This window comes from Semicossyphus pulcher, unplaced genomic scaffold, assembly GCF_022749685.1.
Source record: "Semicossyphus pulcher isolate SPU_LCO1_2020_fin unplaced genomic scaffold, fSemPul1.0.p SCAF_21, whole genome shotgun sequence".
Classification (NCBI taxonomy): Eukaryota; Metazoa; Chordata; class Actinopteri; order Labriformes; family Labridae; genus Semicossyphus; species Semicossyphus pulcher.
This window is the reverse complement of record NW_027211695.1, coordinates 15,687,353-15,711,907: the sequence shown is the minus strand read 5'-3', so window position 1 is coordinate 15,711,907 and position 24,555 is coordinate 15,687,353. Positions and strand designations below refer to the sequence as shown.

The 24,555-nt window shown below is 41.9% G+C and overlaps 1 protein-coding gene across 2 annotated transcripts in view; it reads right to left on the bottom strand.

Annotated features, from left to right (window-relative positions):
- Positions 1-1,002: 1,002 nt before the first annotated feature.
- Positions 1,003-24,555, bottom strand: part of LOC138601045 (diacylglycerol kinase delta) — a 94,695-nt gene continuing 71,142 nt past the window's right edge. For both annotated transcript variants that reach the window (XM_069672619.1, XM_069672620.1), the window contains 17 exons: positions 24,417-24,508; positions 20,333-20,432; positions 18,246-18,311; positions 16,024-16,195; positions 15,829-15,927; positions 15,570-15,654; positions 15,381-15,488; positions 14,262-14,358; positions 14,033-14,140; positions 13,834-13,947; positions 11,359-11,493; positions 10,703-10,866; positions 10,436-10,541; positions 10,205-10,294; positions 8,462-8,575; positions 8,033-8,147; positions 1,003-5,834 (listed from right to left, as the gene is read on the bottom strand). In XM_069672619.1, coding sequence (XP_069528720.1) covers positions 5,782-5,834; positions 8,033-8,147; positions 8,462-8,575; positions 10,205-10,294; positions 10,436-10,541; positions 10,703-10,866; positions 11,359-11,493; positions 13,834-13,947; positions 14,033-14,140; positions 14,262-14,358; positions 15,381-15,488; positions 15,570-15,654; positions 15,829-15,927; positions 16,024-16,195; positions 18,246-18,311; positions 20,333-20,432; positions 24,417-24,508 — 1,818 coding nt within the window. In that variant the 3' untranslated portion in view covers positions 1,003-5,781. The remainder of the gene's footprint in view (positions 5,835-8,032; positions 8,148-8,461; positions 8,576-10,204; positions 10,295-10,435; positions 10,542-10,702; positions 10,867-11,358; positions 11,494-13,833; positions 13,948-14,032; positions 14,141-14,261; positions 14,359-15,380; positions 15,489-15,569; positions 15,655-15,828; positions 15,928-16,023; positions 16,196-18,245; positions 18,312-20,332; positions 20,433-24,416; positions 24,509-24,555) is intronic.

Genomic DNA, 24,555 nt, shown 5'->3' with positions numbered 1-24,555 from the left:
GCGGCAATTGGTTGAATTCACGGGAACGCAACTTTGCAACTTCCTGGAGGGACTGTATAATGTCTTCGGAATGGTTTTGCTGTTAAGGCGAAGACGTTAGGAAGTGTGCGAAAACATGGTCCTACAATTGATTACATAGATGATAACGCAAAACACACTTAATAAACTTAAAAAAAGGTTGCAGAGGTAAAAGGTTGCCTTGAACTGAGTAATAAAAACTGAAACTTGGTCAGATGACACGATGTACGACCTAGTCAAAGAGAAGGATAGTGAGACCCTTTCTTGCTAGGAAAACGAAAACTGAAGAAAGAAACAATTTCAGCAATAAAAATCAGCAATTTACCAAATATCACTGACTGAAAAAAACAGTTGTGTAACCAGGGTAACTAGGGATATTTTGTCCCAGAAAAAATATCAATACAGCAATACTAAATCGTTGTTCTGACTTGTGCAATACAATTATCGATAGGCTGGCGCCAAATATCTATGAATGAGGGTAACGTGAACAGAAATTAATTGGCTGAAGAAGTGTATCAGATATCGTGATGTATCGTTATATGATTGTCTTGCAATATATCAATTATCGCAGAATCGCTGTATCGTGATATTATCGTTATCGCGTATCGTATTGCGAGTTACCCCACGATTCCCACCTCCATCATACGCACTCATATGCATCATTTGCTCTGTTTGTAGTTTATTTATTTTGAAGCCAGAACTATTGCATCTTTAACAAAGGTTACCTTTGTAACCAACCTTGAGTAAGTTCAGTAGAAACACTGATGTACTGAGTTTGGGAATTATTCTCCATTTATAGTATTTAATAACTCATGAGTTTTTATTCGTCTCCTATTTGAGCAATGACAGTACATCTTTTATAATTAATTTTCTTAAACAAAAGCATATTGGATCATACATTTTACAGTTAAATATAGAGTAAGATGTATGCTGGAAACCACCTCATGTGCAATCATCATCAACACATAACACCAAAGGACACCATTTTCACACTTCAATAATTCGTTTAATCTCCAAGAGGTTGCGCTGACTTTGTCTTTGTTACACACTGCACACGATAACACAATAAAACACCTCGCAACGTACAAGGTCGTGCAACATCTAGTCTGGCTTCCAGCATTGCGCACACAGTCTCAATATATAGGCTGTTCAGATCAGGGGGTGCGTTCACAAATGTTGTTTATGGAATACTGTTGCACAAACATGGTGGAGTTTTTTCTTTTCAGCTCCTCGTAACTCCTTGGAAGAGTTTCAGTCAAAAATGACGTTTTTGCTGTTACATTCACAAAAAATGATTTTAAAAAAGTGACAAATTATGATGCTTTAAGTAAAATGAAAACATGAAATCCTTGGATAAAAGACAATTAAACATAGGCAAGAAGTTTTTTGTATCCCAAAATGGCTTCCACAAATGTTCCCCAAACCGGACACATCTTTGCATTCAGTTTTAGCACAACAAATGTTACGTAAAGCTAAAGTTAGACTTCTAAATAGATGTTACAATTTCAAAAAATTATACACACATGTTCACCCAAATATTGGCTAAACATAGGCTGAATATGACATCTTTTTTCTGTGTAAACAATTCATCAGTAGTCTGTTATAACACTGGAGAATCCCGAAAACTTTGGCATAAAGTTTGATTAGTTTTAATGTTGGTTAATTTTTTAGAACACTATTTAAATACCAATTGGTGTAACATTGTAAAGACACTTAAATGACATTGCTGTGGCAGTGGAATGACATATAATCACATTAATAACATTGGCGTTAAATGGGAAATCTCAAGCTGCTGTGGGAGTAATTGTACAACCACTAATGTAATAAACATTTGTGTATACATCTTTATATATTTATCATTCATTTAAGTTTGGTTAGATATATTACATTTTATCAACACACTTTTGTCCGTATACATTTATCATAAATAAAAGATTCTTATCATCAAATTAATTAAAAAAACACTCAATATCTTAAACACACACGCACACATGCACACAAATGTCCTTTTTCCCCATTAAGTTTGCTTCTTCGTAAAGTGCAAGGCAAGATACAGTAAACTTTGAAATGTACGACATACAACAACATTCGCATCTGAAGCTAACGCACTCTCACACACATTCCTTGTATGTCTCATAACCCACTGAACTCAGTACAAACTTGGCACGACACCACTAAAGCCTCTAAGGTGTAGAGCGTATAGCCGGCACACGATGGATACAGTAGCACAATCCTACCAGAGCTGAACATCTACAACGCCTCACAGTAACTAAGAAACATCAAGGGTTAGTTTGCGTTAGTTCAATAAAGGTGTAAATAACTGAGAAAAATCAAGATCCAACTATTAACGTGAAAAGGGAAATAAAATTATCTTTCACAAGTTTACTGCCTCCTTAAAGGATGTTTTTTAGCGATAAAGCTAAAAAATGTTCTTCTTGATTAAACATGTGTCAAAATGTATATCTGAATTTTAACGTTGCTGTCCCATTAGCTGTTGTCAAAGTTGTGGAGTTTTATCACAGTAAATCATAGTTAATTAGTTTGTTAGATAGTTAGCAAGGTTAATAGGCAACATGAAACTAAATTATTTTCTAGGCTTTTTTATAGTACCTTTAAATGATGTAGCTAACTCCACCAATCAGACTTAAATGTTTAGCTAGCATTTGACACAGGTTCAATCTTGAGAAGTGAACATCTTCATTACATCCTGGCAATTAAACTTGGAAAATACTCTGACATTTTAGGAAATTTGCATTTTTGCTGTCTTCTTATGACGGGGTATAAGGGACACATTTAAGAAAAAAAAATCTGAGAAAACGAGAATAAAGTTGTAATATTACATGAATGAAGTCAACATTTTACAAGAAAAAAGTTGTATTACGAGAATAAAGTCAAAATTTTACGAGAAAAAAGTTGTAATATTACAAGAGTAAAGTCGCAATTTTATGAGATAAAAGCTGTAATTTTTGGCTATGGTTAGCATATGTTATTTTGAAGCGAAATATCAGAAGAGCAGCCAGCCGCCTGCGGTAAAATGACTACAATCACGACTCATTTTCAAATAAAATCACTTTTCAGATTACTGATATTATGAAAATGTGGTGCTGATGTGCCAAAAGATTACTTTATTCTCATAAAATATTAATTTAATTCTCGGAACCTAACAACTTTTTTCTCTGAATATTACGACTTTATTCTCGCAGTATTACAACTTTATTCTCTTCCGACTTTATTCTCGTAGTATTACAACTTCTCAGTTTTTTTTTCTTTAACGTGGCCCTGATACCCCGTCTCGTACTCTTAAATTGTAAAATGAGAAAAACTGTCAAACTTTTCTCTGTCCATTAAGGAACAAGCCTCGTGACATGTTTAGCTAGCTTGCTTGTTTAGCTAACATTAGCTTATAACTAAGTACTGAAAGCTTGGAAACAAAGCTCCAAGAATTACAAAAATGTTTTATTTACTGTACGTGTACATTTAAAGCCTGTATTAAAAGTATATTTTGTAAAACAAGCATTTGGCTAACACATCAGAGCTGACTGCTTTTAGCTAACGCTGTAGTTCATGCTTTGTCAGACATAACGTTACATACATTATTAAGCAGAGGCAAAGTTTACCTCTAAAATGTTTGGATGATTAACTAACTTTTAGATTATTGTAACATGACCTGTCTATAACTCAAAATCTTTGTAGTTTTAAGTTAAGGACTTGGAGTGCAATTTTTGGGCCTTTCAGCAAGACTCCTGCGTACCACCAAACGGAGCTTGTGTACCATCCGTGGTACACGTAGCACAGTTTGGAAATCACTGCCCTAGATTATAAAAAACATATAATTAACACATTGTAGAGTTGCTGGAAGTTGTATTTTACTTTTTACGTTTCACAATACTTCCATTATTTTTGCTAAGCTAAGCTATGTCTTGGGAGCTTTCTCTCTCCATCTCTTTACCAATTACTTAGAGATGTAAAGGATTTCATTAGTGCAGCAAATAAGCAAATTTCCCAAAATGTGTGGCCATTCCTTTCAAGTATATTATTTTACAACCAGGGTAGAAGTTGCCTCTAGAACTTGTAAACATCAATATTTTAGCCATTTCCAAACAGCAGCAGCATATGTATATAAGATCAGTTCACATACTCGCTTTGTTTGTTTTAACCTACAGAGTAAACAGGGTGTAAATCAATACAATCTCTTGTAGTTTTGACAACACTTTGATGTATTTAACAGAAATTTAAGGGTGTTTTTTGGCAGAATAACTGAAATCTTGCAGTAAAACCTCGGCCATCTGTTGTGGTGAGCAGGTTAAAACAAAAACAAAAAATCGCACCTCCTGCTGGTAAGAATGAAAAAAGCTTAAATTCACTGTCTTGAGGCAACTTCTGCCCTCACTGTGAGGCGCAGTAAGGCTAAGTTTGCATGCAGGGACACAGAACAGCATCAACTGGCTTCGATTATATGCACAGTGGCCAAGGAGTTTGTCAAAGGGGGAAGCAGCAAAGCAGATCAGCATTTGGAAAATAAGATATACAAAAAAATAGATATATTTTTTGCAATCATAATAATAATATATAATAATAGCTTTAAACCACAGACAAGGCAAAATCAAATATCCACTGACTCTTATTCTTATAGTACATGTACAATCAGCAGTATGGCAAAGTAGGATTAATATACTGAGTAGCTGTAATGTTTCGTTGATGCTTCCTCCTTCTGTAAACGCCTTCACCTTACACTGCAAAAAACATTGAGTCATTTCATCTGGAAAAAAAATGATGCATCTATGACTCCAGCATGAGTCTAAGACCATGATAATAACTGAGTGTTGTACCGTCTTAAAATACCACAGCTGTATCTTTTCATAAGGCTGATTCCAGATGAAACGACGCGTCATAGCGATCGCTATTTTTGCAGTGCGGCTGCATAGCCTCGGATAGCACATGTCAGACAACAGCCTATTTAAGAACCACTTAAGAACCACAACAATAGAACCTTTGTGAAATCTTATATGATGTATCATTTAACATTATCATTATTCACAGGTTAATAATACAAGTCCACACAAGTACATTCCTCAGTACGTTTTTTTTTGCAACATTTACGATATTTCCCCGTTCAGCAGACGATCAGGTTGAGATGTTTGTTCATTTGTCTTGATTTGTCGCCGTTTGAGTTCTCATGGCAGTGGCAACAAGAAATAAATACTCTTCCAAAGTCTCGAGAAAAAAAAGTCTAAAGGCTGTAAGTTAAGAATAAGACGATTAAAAGTAGAGAATGAAAAGATTTGTAACAACTCATGATAGATAGAAAATAAGACGGCTGCACTCGACATGCAAAGAGAGCACCACGTAAACACATTTCTTCGTCACTAAAACAAAAAAAAACTGCGCGAACTCGTTCGTTCTGCGCCTCCTTTTTCTTCGGTTTGATTCGCTTCCGGCCAAAGCAACTTCTTAACTCAAGCGGGTAAACGGAACCAAAAGCAGAACGCCAGTGGTGAAGCGATGCAAAGCCAGGCCCCTTCAAAATAAGATAAAACTATAGAAGAAAAAAACCTCATCATCCTCTGAGCAAAAAGACGGATTAAAGTGTAAAAACGGGAGGAAACGGTGTTAAAGTTGGTAAGATGATTCTTCCATTTCTTCCTCACGCCTCCGTCAGGCCACTGGGGATCGCAATCAGAGGGGAGGAGAATAGCAGGGACGCTCCTCACCCCTGGCTGTCAAAGTAAAAGCAGGCAGCAATAAAGCACCTTATTCAGAACTTCAGTTGCCCGGAGAATCGGCCTCGCCGGCCCCGCCTTTAATATCCCAATTTCCTGCAGGGGAGAGAAGAAAACGAAATGAAAATGACACACGTTCTAGGATGTCAGCTCATGAAGAAAAGGAGCTGTTAAATCTCTCTGGAGGGCAAAAATACAATCATCTCAAAATGAACGGACTTGGATTAAAACCCAAACCCAAGACGGCTTCTTTGAAAGTAGGTGCACTAATGTCCTTCGGGATAACGAGACCTTCAAAGGTCCTCAGCTCTGATTAATTGAAACGGCTGGCTGCCATTTATGTTTCTGAACTTCAAGGTTCACTGGCTCACAATGGCAAGGTTCCAGTTTAACATTAAAGTGTCAAACACAAAGATACTTTTTGGCAGCAGATGTACACTGAACTGTAATCAATCCAGCTGAGCCCAATCCTGCTGATCAGCTCAGGACATCTGAAGTAGATCTTTAGTTTCTTCTCCCAAACAAAGGGAACTTTATTATTTCTTCATACGAAGAGCAAACAAACAAAGGGTCAGACGAGGATCAGGCTCTATAAAGTCACTATCAACCACACATTCTTGGGTCGACTGTGATCCTGACCTGGCAAATCAGTTCATGACCTCCTTTATCTAAACTTTAGCTTCTTTCTTTAGCCTTTTTCTACACTTAAAGCTCCTGTGAGGAGTTTTTCACTGGTTATGAAACAGACTGAAATTAATTCTGATGACTCTATATGACCTACAAAAGCAAACCAGACCATCAGCTACAAATTTGATTATTTCTATATAGTTATTTTTAATGCCTGAAACTGCTGGCGGGGGGGTAGGTGTCAGACGAAGCGATTAACTTTCCAGGGCAAAAATTTAAAGTGAGTGATACATATTGAAGAAAGCAGGATGAGATGTTTTGTTAAAAACCACCACTTCAGCATGTACAGGATAAAATCAACAAAGAGATAAGAGGTACGGCTTTGTCCACAGGGGGCGCCAAAGTCAACACAAACTGAAAGTTACTCACAGGAGCTTTAAGAGTTAAACGTGTGTCTCAAATGACACTCAAAAGCAAAAACAATTAAAGTCGACCAGTAACTGCAGATGGTTTTGCCATCTTAAAGTAATAATCTTTAGAAGATTTTCATTTAAATACATGTCTGTTAAGTCTCTATCTATCGCCGAATGAGGTAACACAATGGTGATTGAGCCTATGGCCCACTGATGAAAGCCTTTGCATTTGCAGACTGGCTGTTGGTGGCGACAAGCAGCGCTCCAGTTTTTTCTCTCAGCCAGCAGTGGTTGGTCTGCCAGAGAGGATAGGCGGAGCTAAGCGGCTGCTTTTCCACTCTCTGCAAGTGTTGCGAGTAAACAGTAATCTACTCTGGCTGAACAAACAAAGAAAAGATGGATGACTACAGATACAACTTCAAAAATAAGTGAAAATCCAAAGAAAAAGAAACAAACTCGACGCTCAGATGAAGGCAAACAGTCTAAAAAGGAAAGCGACCGTCAGCCAGGAAAATCAAGAGTTACAACCGGAGCCAACCGTGGACGTCACACGAGACATTGTCTGGATATCAGGGAAGTGTGCTCCAGCAATTGCCATTTATCGCCATAGGTGGCGCCAAAGAGAACGAAGGTGAGATCTTCAGGATTACAACTTTAAGCTAAAATATATTGCCAATGGATGCTACGTAGCTCCCAGAAACAAAAGGGAAAACTAAGTGGATCTGGATGTCCTGCCATCTAAATCCATCTAAATCCATGTACATTTCTAACATTAGATCTTCTTGGCCAACCACCTTTATTAGGTCAACTTTTCCGACTCTCTTTACGAGACTACTGCTTCTCTGACTTGGCGTTCTGCCCATTTATGGTGCTGATGGAGGGGGCGGTTGGCGTGAAGTATAACTGGTGTATGGTCAAGTACCAAGTCACAGTACTACCACCGTTCAAAGCGCCATTTCTGTCCTAGAAAAGTTAGCAGCAAACATTAAAGGATAGAAAAAAAGAAGCGTCCTTTATATAGCTGCTACGGATCCATAAATAAAAGCCTGGATCCCGCCTGAATAAAGGGAGCTTATACGTTACGCTCTGAGGCCTGATTACACAACACGTTGGGGAGTTTTCACAGCTGGCTCACCCAGGGAAATCAGAAGAATCAGAAATGGTTAGAGCTTTATATAGAAACTACTGTACTATAGTGTCTCCCTGTGGGCAAAAAGTGAGGCTTTGAATCGGAGCTCTGTCCTGACGTCTTACCTGAGAGAGAGCTGTTGGACTTCTGCTTGTGGAGCTTCTCTTTCTCCTTCTTCACCTTGGGGATGATCTTCAGCTTTATGCTGCTGCTGCTCTTAGTGCTGACCCGCACCGAGTCCTGGGAAACAAACCAATTGCATTTTGAAGTGGCACATTAGAAAAGTGGATTGAAATGAAGGAATTTGATAGAACTAGACTTGTTTGAGGCGTTTCTTGCCTTTGATGAAGACAGTTGATGCACTTAACTCAATATGGAATCAAGAAAATTTGCCTCCATGATAGATCTACACTTAGCTGGAGTCGAGTTTATTTTCGTGGCGTTTCAAAAGTTTGCTTACATTTGCTTCACAATCAAACGTAATAAAGATGTTTGATCATACAATGAAAAAGTTCAAAGTTCAAAGTTCAAAGACTCCATCTCCCGCCTCCTACCTCCTCGGAGCACTGCATCAGCGGGCAGATCCAGTGGATGTCGTCCAGCTTGTGGAGCTCAGCGCTGAGGCTGTTCAGAGTCGATCGAAGCTCCTCTTCCTCTGGAGACTCCGACTGTGGAGGGAGAGAAGATCAGGCGTCAGTCTGAGGATGCTTTCACACCTGACAGCTTGGGTTTGGACTTTCAGACTTGAACTCTGAAAGTCAGGTTCGTTTGGACTGGTGAGACACGCATTCAAACTCTGGTGCGGACAGAACCACTGCACCATGGTCCGCTAGAAAAGACGGGACTCGACTGTTTCCAAAACGAACCACGGTCCGGTTTGACTCAGGTGAGGACATAAACAGACTTAATGTAGGAGCTAATACAGGAAGCAAACCAAAACACAGTGCATTGTGGGTTGTTAACAGATGTTGACGCTTGCAGCCAGGCAGCAAGATGGTGGCACAAAGTCGGTTAAAAGTCTGCGATTCTCTCTCTTCTTGTTCTCTCTCTTCGTTTACTTCAGGGAGTTTTCCTGACCAATCAGAGAGCAGTATCCTTGCACATCAAAAACTTTTGGTCCGCTGGTAAAAGCTGCCGTGTGAACACAAACATAACATTTTAACAATTTGGTCTTTGATTCGGATCAAACAAACAGACTTTAGGTGTGAAAGCACTCGATTTAGGCTTTTTGAGACCGATACCAATGCAGATTATGAGAGGAGAAAAGTTCACAGATTACCCATAAGGCAACTGATGTTTAAGCTGCTATAAAGATTGTAAAATGGAGCGACGCCTGCAGGCTCGTTCGGGCAGGCAACTCGAGCTGCACTCATTTCACACCTGACATTTTCTACAATCACCTGACAAACGTCCCAATGCGGCGCCTATTTAAGCTGCAAGATATCCGCTCTCTCCCTCTGCTCTGTCATTGCACACCACTGCCCTGCACCAGCACTCGTACTGTCAGCCCCAGCATCCACCTGCACGCTCCGGCTGGGGCGGTTTAAGATATGATTTCATCACTCCTCAAATTTCTGCGTGTAAAATAAATCTGCGAGGCGTGATGAGGTCGGAGCCGAGACGCCTATGTTCTGCTGCTGCAGATAAACGTGAGTTTTCTAAGTGAAATAAAGTTAGCATATCGGCACATATTAGACAACATATACGCCGATACAGATATGTCTGTGATAGGCCGATATCGGAATGATAATATCGGCCGACTGATCTATCTGTCAGGCTGTACATTAAAGAGTTCCTTTCTAAACTAAAACTCTGAACATAATGTGATAAAAGTACTTTTCATTCTGTTGCTGCTTTATTCATCTCTGTCTAATGAATTGAATCTAATCGCTCTCATTGTTTAGGGAAGAAAAAAACACCCCCTGAACATCATCAAACATGACTCAGATAAAATCAGAGTTGAGCCTCATAAGTCTGAACGGGGACGTAAACATGTCCAAACTGAAGAGCAGATAAGAGCCGAGCCGAGCGCGAGATGAGTTCGGATAAGTCCTCAGTTTGCTCCATCACGTCACGCTCTGCAGCAGCGTTGTTGCTGTATTTGCTCTTCGCACAAAGGGCTTTGAGAATAAAGGTAAAACTGAAGGTAAATAAACCCAAAGCAAACAGAGACACAAACAGACAGCAGAGACTGAAATGTGAGACGTGCTGCTTTAAAAGGCTTCAGCGGAGACACAGAGAACAGAAAACAAAGGAAACATCACAGAGAGGACGAGGATGAGACGTCAGAGTCCTACCAGTAGTTTTCCATCCAGCAGCATCCTCGTCTCCGCCTGAAGGACTTTACTGCTGTTGACGATTTCCACCGCCGTGCTGCGGCTCAGACACTGAAAGCACAAAACCACACACAGAAGTTATAGACGTGTACGTGTTGCTTTAAATCTGCATGCTTTACTCCGTTTATCTTAGATCAAAATCGGCCATATGTGCGGCCGTCTGTCCCCCTCTCCTCCTGCTCGGTGTCTAACCTCGGGGCTGGACAGTTTGGCCTCGGGGAGCACCAGGGCGGTGGCGTTCACGGCATGAGCCAGCTCCTGCTCCACCAGCTTGTGGGTCTTGGCTGCGTCGCGGATCCTGGGGAGGACGAGGGAGGAAATCAGACACTTAAAGGAGCTGTAATTATTATTCAGACAAGCTGAAGGGCAGAGTTACTGCAACAAGCTGTCGGGAAACAAGCCTGGTTTGTTTTTCTGCCGCTTCATGTTTGTTTGTAGAAGACTTTTCCAGCTTCTTACTTAGTGATGAGCGTGTCGGCCACGAGCCCCAGCTGCTGCACCTGAGCGCACTCCTCCTCCGTCAGGTACTCCATGGACTGCTGGGAGTTGAGGCGGGGCCGCGAGTCGCGGTAGCTGTCGATCTTCCTCTTGTCCTCCCATGACTTCAGGGTGCTCTCGAACGCCTGCTCGCACAGAAACGGCAAAGAATGAGACGTAATTTATCTTCTTTTATCAGCTTTTTAACCCTTTAAGTCTGGGCTGAAATATGAGAGAAAAAAAGGAAAGAAGAGGAAGTTTTATTATGTGAAAATATGAATTCAGTATCCCATCATTTGACCGAATAAAAGCCACGTTTAGGAGGAGAAAACCGGAGTGAACACTCTCCTCTCTCTGCGGTGCTTAAGGAGGAAAACCATGGAAACAAACTGCCCAAATGTGCCTGGCTGAAGAGAGCTCTCAAAGGTTTGAGCAGCGTGAAGAGAGAACAAACACGGCGGCTCCGAATGTGATTTAAGAAACACCGAAATAGAAAGAGTCAACAGCGAGGGCAGAGCGCTGAAGGAGGAGCGCTGAGGGCGCATTTTCAGCTGAAATATTTATGACATGAGGAGTTATATACTGTAAAAATCAAACTTGTATGACAGTAGAGGATTGATATTAGAGTTCGACATTACTCTGTCTCTGGTGAGCATCTGCGCTCGGTTCTTGTGGACGATCTTGACGATGCCGGGCGGCTGGATCCAGGCCTCTCCGTCCACCTGCACAGGAACCCCCTCCTCCCCCAGGATGGTGATCTTCACCTGTCGGCACTGAGACGCAACAGAGCAGAAAACAGCAGCTGTCAGAGGAGACGGCTCCTTCTTTCTCCCTTCACTCACAGACTGCTGTTTTTTATCAGCTATTCCCTGCTCGACCTCGTCTGTCCTCTGATGTCGGACATTTCCTGTGATGTAAAACCTGCATCTTTAAAAGTAACAAGAAGACAGTTTTCTACAGTGTTGCACATCAAAGTTGTGTCTAATCTTCTGTCTCATCCCTCCAAAACATTTTGTCAAGTTTAAATTTCCTGCTCAAACTTTATGATTTAACCAAAAATGCATAAACTCGTAAAAACAAAACATCACCTAATTGATGGAGAAACATCTCGGAAAGTCTGAGAAAATGTTGGTAAAACAGAAGCATGGCTTATGAAAGTAAATGTTGAGTTCATGGTCAAAACAATGCAAAACTATTTTTTGCCAACGTGTCACTTTTAAGCCGGAGATAAACTTGCTTTAACTGTGCGTTTGCGGGCGCCACGTGTTCCCTGCACGTCCTCAAAAATTAACGTTACGTGTACATGAGATGCAATATGCTCATGAACAATAGGGGCAGCGTAGAGGCAGAGGGGATGTGACGGGGTCGACACAGCAGCAGGGACAACAAGCTCTGAAGAGCTGATAGACCAAGTCTGCAATTATCCACATCTGTACGATCTGTCATTGCCACTGCACAGAGACAAACACGCCTGCCAAACAGCAGGAGACAGATAAGTTGTCGTGGAAACCTGCAAAAAAAGACCGTTACGTCCGTGCACAGAGGAATGTGTTGGAGAAACAGAGCGGGGGCGGTGTCGACATTAGCTGGGTTTACTGGGGTGTGACCCATTATGATATGGTATTTACATGCGCCCACGCATTTAATCGGAACAACTGTGTGACATTGGGGACATGCGGGGATTACCGCAACATACTTTTACCTACAGATTTAAAACTTCACCCACGTTTAGTTTGAACATCCAACAATGTAACATTATACTTGTGTCTTTAAATGTGAAACAACATAATACCCCCTCTTCAAACATCAACGTAACAGTCCAAAGTTACACTTTTTCTCTCCTTCTTTTTTCTCTTTTGTATCAGTAGGAGCCAAATGAGCAGCAAAGTTTATTAAAAGACATATTTTTGAATGAAGAACTCGTATTTATCGTCTTTATTGGTAGTTAGCACATGCTGAAAAGAACATCCAACTACATTTAAAAGCAGAGCGATAAATAAGAGCCATTAAGTGATTAATTGTCCGTTTAGTCGAGTATCAAAATAGTCGTTAGTTGCAGTTCTATCTGTACAGGGATGCAACAGGTTTATTTAATGAGTCTTCTGATATATTTGGGGTCCTTTTTGTGCATTTATTGCCTGAATAGAATCCTTTATTACTCCACTAGTTGCTCATAGTCTCACTCTTTGGGAAAGGTTTATCGACTTTCTTTATATGCAGACGATACACTCCTGTATGTGTGTAACCTTGTTCATGTAAAAGCAGTATTACGCATGCGCACATTCTGCATTCGGTTCGGCGTGTTTCCTATCAGCTCGCGATGAGATCTGTCGTCTGTTCAGGGCAGTAGTTACCGTTGTTGTGTGACACCAACGTATCAGCCGTATCGAGCCGTCCAATAACAATAATGTCTCTTAATGTTTGATCGTCCCGTTTAACTTGGACGCCGCCATCTTGTGAAACGTACACCACCAGGCATTTACGTCCAGACGGAGGGCTACGCAGAAGAACGCAGTCAGGACATAATCAGGTCAAATTGTTTACATGGTGCAATTTTTAATTTGATTGGTTCATAAAAAGATTTAAACCAATCCTCTGCAACCTTTGGGCCTTTTGATTCTGATTGAGGTGTTTTTATGGAGCATTTTTATGCAGTTTGGCGTTTTAAACCGATTATGATCAGAAAATTTGGCTCCATGTAAACCAAGCGACTGTTTTCTGTTCACCAAACACATATACATACATACGGCCCGAGCTCTCTGGTGCGCTCTCTAGAGGTATCCTCCAGTAACACACGCAGTGCAGAGACAAGTATGTTCATGACGCAGACGGATGAGTGCGCGAACACAAGGTTAAAAAGCAAGTATATCTCCAGCCTTAATCTGGTGTTGCGCATGAAAAGTGACCAAGATTAGTGAGAACTTCTTTGTGGCAGCCATGTTGTTTCCAAATTATGAGTTAAAGCTTGTGGACCCGCTGTTGTCTGAGGATAAAAAGGGATGTAATCCTTTTTGTACAGGCCAAGGAGGCAGAAGAACGTCATAAAATAGCTCTTTGAGAGAGTAACTGTGGTTTTAAAAGTGTGTAACAAACATGCATAGATTGTGTTGTACCTGTGCAATGCGATGGTGCTGCAGGTTGATGACCCTGGACATGGCCATCTGCATGCTGCCAAACACGGCCACCACTTCCAGCTTCTTATCATCAAACGACGGAGCCCCAAAGTTCTGCGCATCAGAGACGAGAGCAGAGAATTAACTTTAACTGCTGCTTAATGAAGCCGAGCAGTTAAACATCAAAGAACACACTCACATTATCCTCCTTGGTGCCTCCCCAGAAGTTGATACCGCCTGCATAGCTGGGGATGTTGAGCACAGCCAAGCCCTGCAGACTCGGCAGAGACATGGGAACACCGTCACACTGCAGAGAGAGAGAGAGAGATGAGAGGATTTAATGATTAATGTTGCAGAAAAACAGCTCAAAGCATCTTGGCTACCAAACAGTCCTCATTCTTTGAGAGATGTGTCTACGTCTGTCTGACCTCCAGCTGAACTCGCTGCTCCAGGTTCTTGTATGTCTTCTGGACCAGCTCTTTGGTCCCCAGGACTCCGTACCACATCATGTTCTTGGTGCGACTGCTGCAGGAGGAGACAGGAAGAAAAACAACTCTAACTCTGTTCATGCGTCATTCAAATTAAACTTTATTCAATCTCAATGATGGTAACTAAAGTGGACCCAAGAATAAGTGGTCGGCTGCATGAATTGGTTGCCAACAAATTGTTTATAATAATCTGTTGCGTCATCGTGCATGTCTTTCATGCCATGCACAGTGTTTCCTGAGGGGTGAGCCATCTCGCATCTTTACTATCTCTGCTGAGAGTTGCACATGCAAAACAGCGAAGCGACGGGTAAACATGACGAAGATGTTACCCTCAACGCTGTAAAAAAAAAGGGTCGCCTGCAGGATTACTAAAGCTTTCTTTAGATGCAGCTGTATTGGCTTTTAACATAAATAAAACACTGTCATGCTACAGAAAAAACCCTCTTTTAAAGGGTATTATGCTAATTTCAAGCTTCATATTTCACTCTGTGATACCTGTGGAGTAGCTTAGCATAATTTACTGTTAAAAAAACTCGTAAGTTTTTTTATTTCTCTTTTGTATCATTATGAGCCAAATCAGCAGCAAAGTTTATTAAAAGACATATTTTTGAATGAAGAACTCGTATTTATTGTCTTTATTGCCTGAATAGAATCCTTTATTACTCCACTAAAGCTTCAGTAGTTGCTCATAATCTCACTCTTTGGGAAAGGTTTAGAATCGACTTTCTTTATATGCAGACGATACACTCCTGTATGTGTGTAACCTTGTTCATGTAAAAGCAGTATTACTGATCATGTCATGGAAAAAACGTCTTATATATCCAATAAAAAGCTACTGCAATACTAAAATAACATCATCTTAAATTTTAACAAAGTTATAAAGCTAAAAATATGAGTCTAATCATGACCAAATCATGGCTGATCTTTGGTAGGGAAACAGAGAATAAGACAGTTTAACAGTTACGACACAGCAATCTGTTGTTGGCTGAGAGTTGCCGAGTTACATAATTTGTTATAAACAGATTATAATTAGTCTGCTGTGGGTGTTCGTCTTCATACCTGCACTTCTTCGGGTGCTCGTCTCGCTTGTTGTTGAACTCGAGGGAAATCTTGGCGTCCAGGCCGATGCCGAAGTAGTTGTTCATCACACACTTCTCTGAACATTGTCTACAAACACAGACATGATGTTTAATAAAATGTGATGACTCATTAAAAGGAGCGGATTATTCAGCAACTAGATGTGCTTACACAGAGTCCTCGCTGAAGGTGACAGAGTGGAGGCTCTCTGGTTTCTCCAGGACGATGGGGGAGGTGGGGCTTAAGCTTCCCTGACCTGGATGGAGGCAGCATCAAATTAGGAGTTATTCTTGAAGGAATGAGTCGTCTTCAAACCTTTTCTGACAAAATGCAGCACTGCAGGTTTTTAAAATACCCTTGTGCAAACAGCACTTTGGAGAACGTCCCTTGACTTTGTGTCAACGCTGAGTAAACTAAAAGAGACACTCACGCGGCTCAGCATCCTTCAGCTCCTCGCTGTTCTCCCGTTTGATGGAGGACGAGGACGACATCCTCTGGACCTGCGTGTGTCGGTTCTGCTCGTCCACCACTGGAACGACGAGTGTAAACAAATCAAATCGAATCGTGTCAAAATGATACTGAAAGAAGAAGAAAGGAAGAGCAGGAAAAAGAGCCTTCCGTTTACCTTTCTCGGCCTGCTCGATGATCTGCCTCAGGGCCTTCTTCAGGCTGTTGGCCCGGAGCATCAGCTGCTCCTTGGACCGGTACGTTTTACCCTCTGAACCCGACTCTCCGCCACTTTCACCGGGGCTGGAGCTGCCACTCTCCTGGCTGGGCACCGACCCTGCTGGCACCACCTGGATGGAACAGAAAGAAAGAAGAAAACCATGCTGTTATGATACATCAGTAGAATAGCAGAGGGCCCCCTGCAGCGTAAACACATCATCACTGAGCCAGAAGATGTTTATTATTCCTCCCTGTGGAGCCATAAAGTGATCTTTTTTCCTGCCACGGGAGGCAGCGGTTCACTTTCATTTACAGGCAGAATGACAGGAGATGATATCTACATTTCATTTATCAAACATGAATCGATGCTTGATAGAAAACTAACACTCACTGCCTTTTCCACTCTCACGGAGCAGGAGGGGAAATCATACTTTCCTTTTAGAGCAGCGACATCAATCTGCGTATGAAAGACTCCGAGGGGAGCCGGAGAACAAAAAGCTTTGTGCCGTTTTGTTTTTCGGCTCCTGCGGGGAAAGTTAGGATGTTTATAAAAGCATCATATTTACTGCTGCGCCTGTAAAGAAGCAGGTTAACTCTCTGGTGCTGCAACTGAGGAGGACGACTTTTATCCTCTCTGAGCAAACAACACTCAGGTATCTCTAAGCATCACGTCTTATTCTCCTATTTCTACTTTGTGAGAAGTGAGAGCAAAATATCTGAAGTTTGATGCAGGAAACTGACATGTTGCTCTTTATTAAGCGTCCTTACACTGAATCAATTAAACTATTCAAACTATTAAAAAATTTAAAGGGCCAGTTCGCCAATTTTCAACCTCAGTCCTATCATGCTATTATGTGGAGCTAACGCCATGATGGTAGACAGTGCAGCCTTTGGAGGACGCTTCTCCAATGGGCCCTGGAAAACCTCCGCCAGATGACACGTTTTACGTAGCCTGGTAAAAACTACACTTCCTCAATCTAGGACGCCCGCCTCCGATGTCATGTCTCATTCAAAATCGTCAGGTTTGAAATGTAGACTGCAGACCTGAAGATGTTTTAGACAATCCGGTAGTATTTCACTCCAGCTTCTCTTGTTGGGCTGTTCCTTTCAGAGGGAGGGGCGCAATGCATGCTGGGTGTTGTAGGAATGTAGAATGGGCGAAACAACGAGCTGTTTGTACAACTTTCTCCACAGCTATGGTGCCGATTTCAAGCATTACTGCTTCTATCAATTAAAGAGAACACCAGCTTTGACTGACAGGGGCTTTTTCCAGGGGCGGATTGCTCCTTTAAAGAAACAAAAGTCAAACACGGTGTGATGGAGCAGCTTGATCACCGACTGCGGGCAGCGCACACACCGACACACACTCTAATCTGCCAGTAAACCGCACCAAGTCGTCTTCTCTCCATTTCCGTAGCACAACCAGGGGTGCACACTTGGAAGCTCTACTTTTAACCTGAGCACACATTGACACAGCTTTATGTCCACTTACAGCGACGTGCGCTGCATATTAACACCACCACCTCCCGTCTGGACTCGGTTACAATGACGGTAACTGCTGCAAAACCTATTATTGCATTGCTGCTATTTTCTCTGTATTAATGTGGAACTCTTTTTTCTCCTGTACACTTTGCACATTAGTGTAAGTATTTTCACTGCACTTTGGGAGACCGACAAAATAAATGACACCACCACAGCATCTCACGACTACACCTGTGAGAGAGCCCCTCTACACACAGTTTAGAGCTAAGTTACACCAACCCTTTAGTCTTTCCACAGCTCCTCGTCAAAGTTTTATTTTTCTATGAAAGAAAAATGATGTTTACTTTCCTGAAATTGTTTAATTTTATTATCTTATATTCATATTAAAAAGAGCAACTACAAAGTATCAAAAAAAGTACATATATAGTTGAGTTTTACATGACTTTCTTGTGTACTCTCAGGTGTATTTTTGTGACCCCTTCAAGGGATCCTGATCCACAGGTTGAGAAACATTGCTAACATACCAGTGTTGATCATTTCAACCGTCAATAAGGAGTCGAATCTGCGGCACCAGATTAAACATGGACAACACTTTAGACGAACATTTAGAGAACACTGTCGGTTTTTTCAGACATTTTGGTGGAAACTTGACATAAAGACTCATTAATGTGGAAGTCTTATAATTGGTCGTGTTATTACCTGAGCCTCTGCTTCCTCACTTAAGGCCTTCACGAGGGAATCCAGCTTCTCGTTCAGCAGTGCACACTGGGAGAAGAGACACAGAGAGACACAGAGGGAGAGATATTTATAGTTTATAAGGCTCACTTATAAATCATATGAAAGGAGTTGAAGTCTGTGTTTAAAGCTGAACTGTGCTGCTGCAGTAACCAGCACACAGAGGTCTTTTATTTGACGGAGCGATGGGAGAACTTCCCCCGAGGCGTTCGATGCAACATCATATTATGTGGGTAAATAGAGATAAGCAGGACGGAGTGTGAAGAGCTCTGACAGGAAGGTTTGGTGAGGACTAAAGACGTCTCTGCTGGGTGAAAAGATTTTCTTTTCCTGGTAAAATCTCACAAAAGCTTTTTGAAAAATATTCAACTGCTCTCCCTCTCAGCGGAGTGTCTTTGCTGGTGACAGACAGCTGCTCTTATGATTGAGTTTTACCCCGTAACAACCAGTCCTCCCCTGTTCTGCCTTTAAGAGCTGTGAGGTTGGAAAAACACTCGCTGTCCTCGATGTCTGAAATCATCACATGAATGTTAGTGATGATGGAAATGGTTTTTCTACAGCCAATAATTATCTACTTCTCTTGTACTCTGAAAACCGGTATGATATTTACCGATATTGGCTTCATAGACTGATATCAGGCCGATAATTTGTCAAACTGAATCATGGCGATAACCTGGACATTTCTTCTTAGACGAGTTTTATTAAGTCTGAGTTTAAAAGGATTCAAAACATCCATCATCTATACCGCTTTTTCCTTCAGCGATTCCACGATATTTACCGATATCGGCTTGATAGACTGATATCAGGCCGATAATTTGTCAAACTGCAATCATGGCAATTACATATACATTTCTTCTTGGACATGTTATAATAAGTCGATGTTCAGAATTAAAAACAGAGCAAAGTTTAGGTTTTTTAATGAAATGGCAGCACTTTAGCTTGACGAGTCAACCTGCAAGTATTCAGATCTTTTACTTTAGTTAAAGGACCAGTTTGCCGATTTTCAACCTCAGTCCTATCATGCTATCATGGGGAACTTATGCCATTATGGTAGAAAAAAAATGCAATTTGGCTCTGTGCCTTTGGAGGACGCTATCCGCTTCTCCAATGGGCCTTGGAAAACCTCCGCCAGACTAAAAACATGTCATCTGGCTGAGGCCAGGGAGCTCGCTAAACTACACTTCCTCAATCTAGGACGCCCGCCTCCGATGTAACGTCTCGTTCAAAATCGTCAGGTTTGAAATGTAGACTGCAGACCTGAAGATGTTTTAGACAATCCACCGGTACATTCTCGTCGTATTTCAGATTCTGTCCCGCTCTGAGCCGTCGCCTGCAGAGAAACAGTTGTATTTCACTCCAACGTCTCTCGCTGGGCCGTTCCTTTCAGAGGGAGGGGCGCAATGCACGCTGGGTGTTGTAGGAATGTAGAATGCTTGAAACCACGAGCTGTTTGTACAACTTTCTCCACAGCTATGGCGCCAATTTCAAATATTACTGCTTCTATTGATTACAGAGAACACCAGCTTTGACTGACAGTGGCTTTTTCCAGGGGAGAACTGCTCCTTTAAGTAAAACTACAGTATAAAAGCACTCTGCTGTAAGTTAAATACATTCATTTAAATTCAGTAAAAGTGCAAATTTAAAGCATCACAATACACATAACGCCCCAAAAGTAAAAGTTCTGATCATGCAGGATTTGTCATTTCAAAATAAAAGCTCATCTATATTTAGTATTGATGAGAAAAACCTGTTAGCTTAAATTTAAAGAACAGTATTTCCCTCTGAGACGCAGTGAAGAAGAAGAATAAAGTTACATAAAATAAAGACACGTCAACACCTCTTCAGCTTTTAAAGTGTTTAAACTGATAGAAAATGTGAAGCACCAGAGGGAGTGATGACTGCGAACTATTCCTGCTTCTCTATAACACACACACACACACACACACACACACACACACACACACACACACACACACACACACACACACCTACGCTGCCCACTTCTTACTGTTACACAAGCTCTTACGTAATAAACACACTGAAGCGTTTACCTTCTTTGCCATGGCGTCGGCCTCCTCCTTGTTCTCCGTGGCTCTCTCGTACGCCTTCCCCACCTCCGCCACGAAATCATTCACCGTCCCACACAGGAACCTGACGGGGGAGAGAGAGAGAGAGAGAGAGAGAGAGGGGTGAGCAGGTTAACATGATAAACGTTATTATGGAGTAAAGCAGCAGGTGAACACGTTTAAGCGTCAGTGAGTCACACACGACTGCTCTGGTGTCATGGCCGCCTACCTGCCTGTCAGCGGCGGCGTCGCCTCCACACACTCTGTGTTTACTCACATTAAAGCAGCTGTGTGACTCAGCAGGAGGCCTCTGCTCGCTCACACAGGCCTCCTGAATTTAGCAAATATCAGGTCCTGTGAGGTGACTACAGCTGCAGAGAAACACGGTTCTATTTATGAGGAGCGACTCGTTCTGTGCAGCTCAGTAGGTTTTAACTCATAAGTATGTATCGGGAGTAAAAGCACGCTGTTTTAGGTTATTTACGGTAGTTTTTGAAAGGTCAGGCCATCGTTGGGTTCACAGAGAGACCTAGTTTTAAAGAAATATGTATCATGACCACAGCCTTTTGAGACAGTCTGCTCCTGAAATTATCCAGAGTTGCCCTTTCACACACGTCCCTCACAGCAGGAGATTTCCCCTGTCGAGGGGTGGTGCTGACACACGAGCGAGTCCTTTTTCTTCGTCGGCCCTCACAGCCAGAAGCTCCTGAATCTCTTCATCTCTCCACCTCTCAGACATTTTTGCTGTCGTCTTTATCCTTCTTCTTCAACCTCAGATGTTATTTAATCAACCTTTTATGTGCCGCTCTTCTGGTTTCACACCGGTCACATGACATAGACATCATCACCCTGTCCGCTCGCTTCCAGGGGCTGCGGCATTCGGAGGAGGCGGTCCACGGAGGATGCTCCATTCACAGCCTGCGTAGACCGTTAAAGCTGAACTGGAACGAGACGGTCTTGTCTACCCTTTCGTCACCAAACGCCGCTCCTGTTGCCTAGCAACAGGTAGCTAGCGGGCTAACTAGCAAGCATACTAACGTCGACTATTATTTTAAAGATAAATTGTTTCTTTTGTTTTCTTAAACATTTGTATCGTAGCTATTCGATTGGGTTGAAACCAAAAACTTTTACATTTTAAGGTGTATTCCTCCACCATTTAGTTTGAATTGCTGCGCAATGCATCTTGGGATACGGTAGGATCCATCGCGTGCGTCCTTCGCGGCCTGGGAAACGGAGGACGCATTTGTCGGCCGCATCTAAAGGAGCGTTCGAACTGTGACAGCCTTCAACGCGCACTGGGAGGCAGTTGGCCTTTAAATACATTCTTCGAAGGCTGCAGCCCCTGGATTAGTACGCAGCTAGCTTAGACCGTATCAAAAGATGGCCAATGTGACAGCTGCCTAAAAGTGAAGCAAAACCCTCTCTAGTGCCCCCTGCTGACTGGCTGCAGTATAGCTCATAAAGCCCGCCTCCTCCATGTTAACAGATGGGACATGAGTCAAACTATAAAATCAAAAAACACATCAAATAAATTTCTCTGTCATTATAGTTAGTTCTTATCATGCTGATTTACGTCCAAGTGTTCATTTTTCGGACAAGTTTACTTTTAATAATTTATTTGATGCTGTAAAAAGGGGGTGTGACTGATGATTGACAGCTCTGTTGACAAATCGGGCTCCTGCAGCGTTCTGTTCCAGAGTAGCAGAGTAGAGGAGGAACGGCGAGAGGAGACGTAAAAAATTAAAGTTAAATTTGTGTTTTGGTTAGAGGAAGGTGCCGGACATCTTCAGTGCAGAGAGCAGCGCATGTGAGAGAGGAGCTTTAGATTATAATAAGTAAATACTTTAATGTTGACTTTTGGTGTCAAGTGACTCAAATCCTGGTTTACTGGTTGAAGGTCCTTTCTTTGTTTGCACATCATTCTAACACATTATATCCACCGTGTGATGCAGCGTTAACAGGCCGTAGTCTTTTTATGTTCTGACACCAGGTTGTCGGAAAGTTCTCCCAAATATTGTCCCTTGGATTTGGATGTGCCACTGTTAATAGTTGCTGATCAGTCAGAGTGTTTGACTGCTGGTTCAACAGCTGTCTATAAATCAAAGGCTTCAAATCCAGGATGAATAATCTACAGAGCATCATAAACCTGGAATGCGCAACAGCAAGACTCAACAACACTCGACGCTCTACAGGTTACACCTGAGGCATGGCAAACCATAGGACACCTCAAGTGTTATCAAAGCACAGACTGTCAGCAGGGACATTATGTACTGTTTCCAGAGGTCTTCAGGCTTCTGTGACCTCCTTCTGTGTGTTCATATTGTCTGTTTGTTACGTTGTGTATCGTGTAGCATGTTTTACAGCATTTAAAACCCATTAGGCAGAAGGTGTTCATTTTTAACCTTAAATACTGTATAACCAGCCAGGTGTTGGGTTTTCCTTGCTTGCTACACGGTGAACAGAGTCTCAGAGTCTGTTGACATTTTGTTTTCCATTCACCGTCTGTAAACACCGCTGTATCCCGTACTGTGTTCTGTTTCATGTTTACTTCATGTGCCATCTTCAGTTTTGTAGATCTCTCTGTCGTAGCTTCAGTTTTTGTTCCTTTGTCGTTTCTCTCCGCTGTTTTGTCTCTTTTCTTTTTTTCGTCGTCAAATTTACCAGACTTCTCTCGGCGGATTGATATGATAACAGTTTGTCCTCTGGATTGTGTGATTAGAGCCGCATCCCTAGCAACGGTCTGTTCTTCATAGCAACGGTCTGTTATCGAGAAATAGCAGACCTCGGAATGCCGTAATTAACCAATGAGAATCAAGTATTTAACGCAGCTGTGTAATTAGTGTTTTTATTGAACTGTTAGCCCTGTCAGAGACCTCTCTGTTGGAGTCTGCTCTTCCAGTTTACTCTACTGGTCTACCGAGGACGACCCCTAAATACTGATTCATCCGTCTGCTTTGCTTACAGGCAGCACTAACTGTCCCCCCCCCCGTGTGTGTGTGTGTGTGTTTAAGTGTGCGTGTGTGTCCTTATTAACACTTTTATTACAGTGAAGTGGGTAACAAAAAACTTTTCATATGAAGTTCGCTTTAAAAACAGCCTGAGGGCAGGTGTGTGGCTGTGTGTGTGTGTTTGTCTGATTATTGTTTTTATGTTTGTGTTTGTGTATGTCCATCTTTTGTAACTTACTGTGGCAGAACTTGGTTTTTTTTCTCTCTCCCACAGTATTGAACTTGTTTCGTTCTTGTTTTTCACTTTGAATATATTTAAAATTTTTGTCCAATTGCTGTTTTTCTTAATAAAAATATAATTACCAAAAAAAACCAGCCAGAATCTTGATGCTAATTTTCCATAAATTAGGATTGACTTTGTTTGGAACAACAGCTGTTTTTATTTTTACCATTCTGAGTGAGCGACTACAAGAAGACAGCAAATTACACTTAATTTATGACAAACATGGCGGAGAAAAGTGGATTCCAACAGTGAAATTTTATCACTATTTTGTACTTGAACTGTGCTCAAACTGAGCTCATGGAAACCTGTTAAAATTCACCGTTTGATTTGAATAAATTCACATTTAAAAAACACTTTCTTTGCTGTTACACTTAAGAGAAAAATGTGCTGTGAGTGTGACCTACAGTCCCTGCAGCGTTTAGAAATGTGCTGCAGGGTTTTCACTACAATCAGCAGCAGTTTAACACACACACACACGCGTGCGCACGCAGAGCGTAGAGAAAAGTGCTCTGTAATGGCTGTCTGTATCTTCCCAAAGGGAGACTACTAATGTACTAATGCACCGAGGACGACCCCTAAATACTGATTCATCCGTCTGCTTCACTTACAGGCAGCACTAACTGTCCCCCCCCCCCGTGTGTGTGTGTGTGTGTGTGTGTTTAAGTGTGCGTGTGTGTCCTTAGGGATGAGACCAGAGTAAAAAGATCAATGCCCATTGAGCAGACACTCACACGCCTCTTTTTTTGTCTACTTCTTTCCCTCTCATCGTCACATCCTCCACCTGCTTCCTCCTCTCTCCTCCTATCTCCTTTTTTTTGTAGGTGTTAAGGAGACTTACTTGGCAGAGGAAATGACATCACTGTGCCTGTCCGAGTCCAGGATCTTGGCGAGGTGGGAGGCCACGGAGTCTGCATACTGAGTGATGTGGACCTGAGAGAGAGATCAGAGTATGAAGGAAGAGGCTGCAGGTTCGTTTG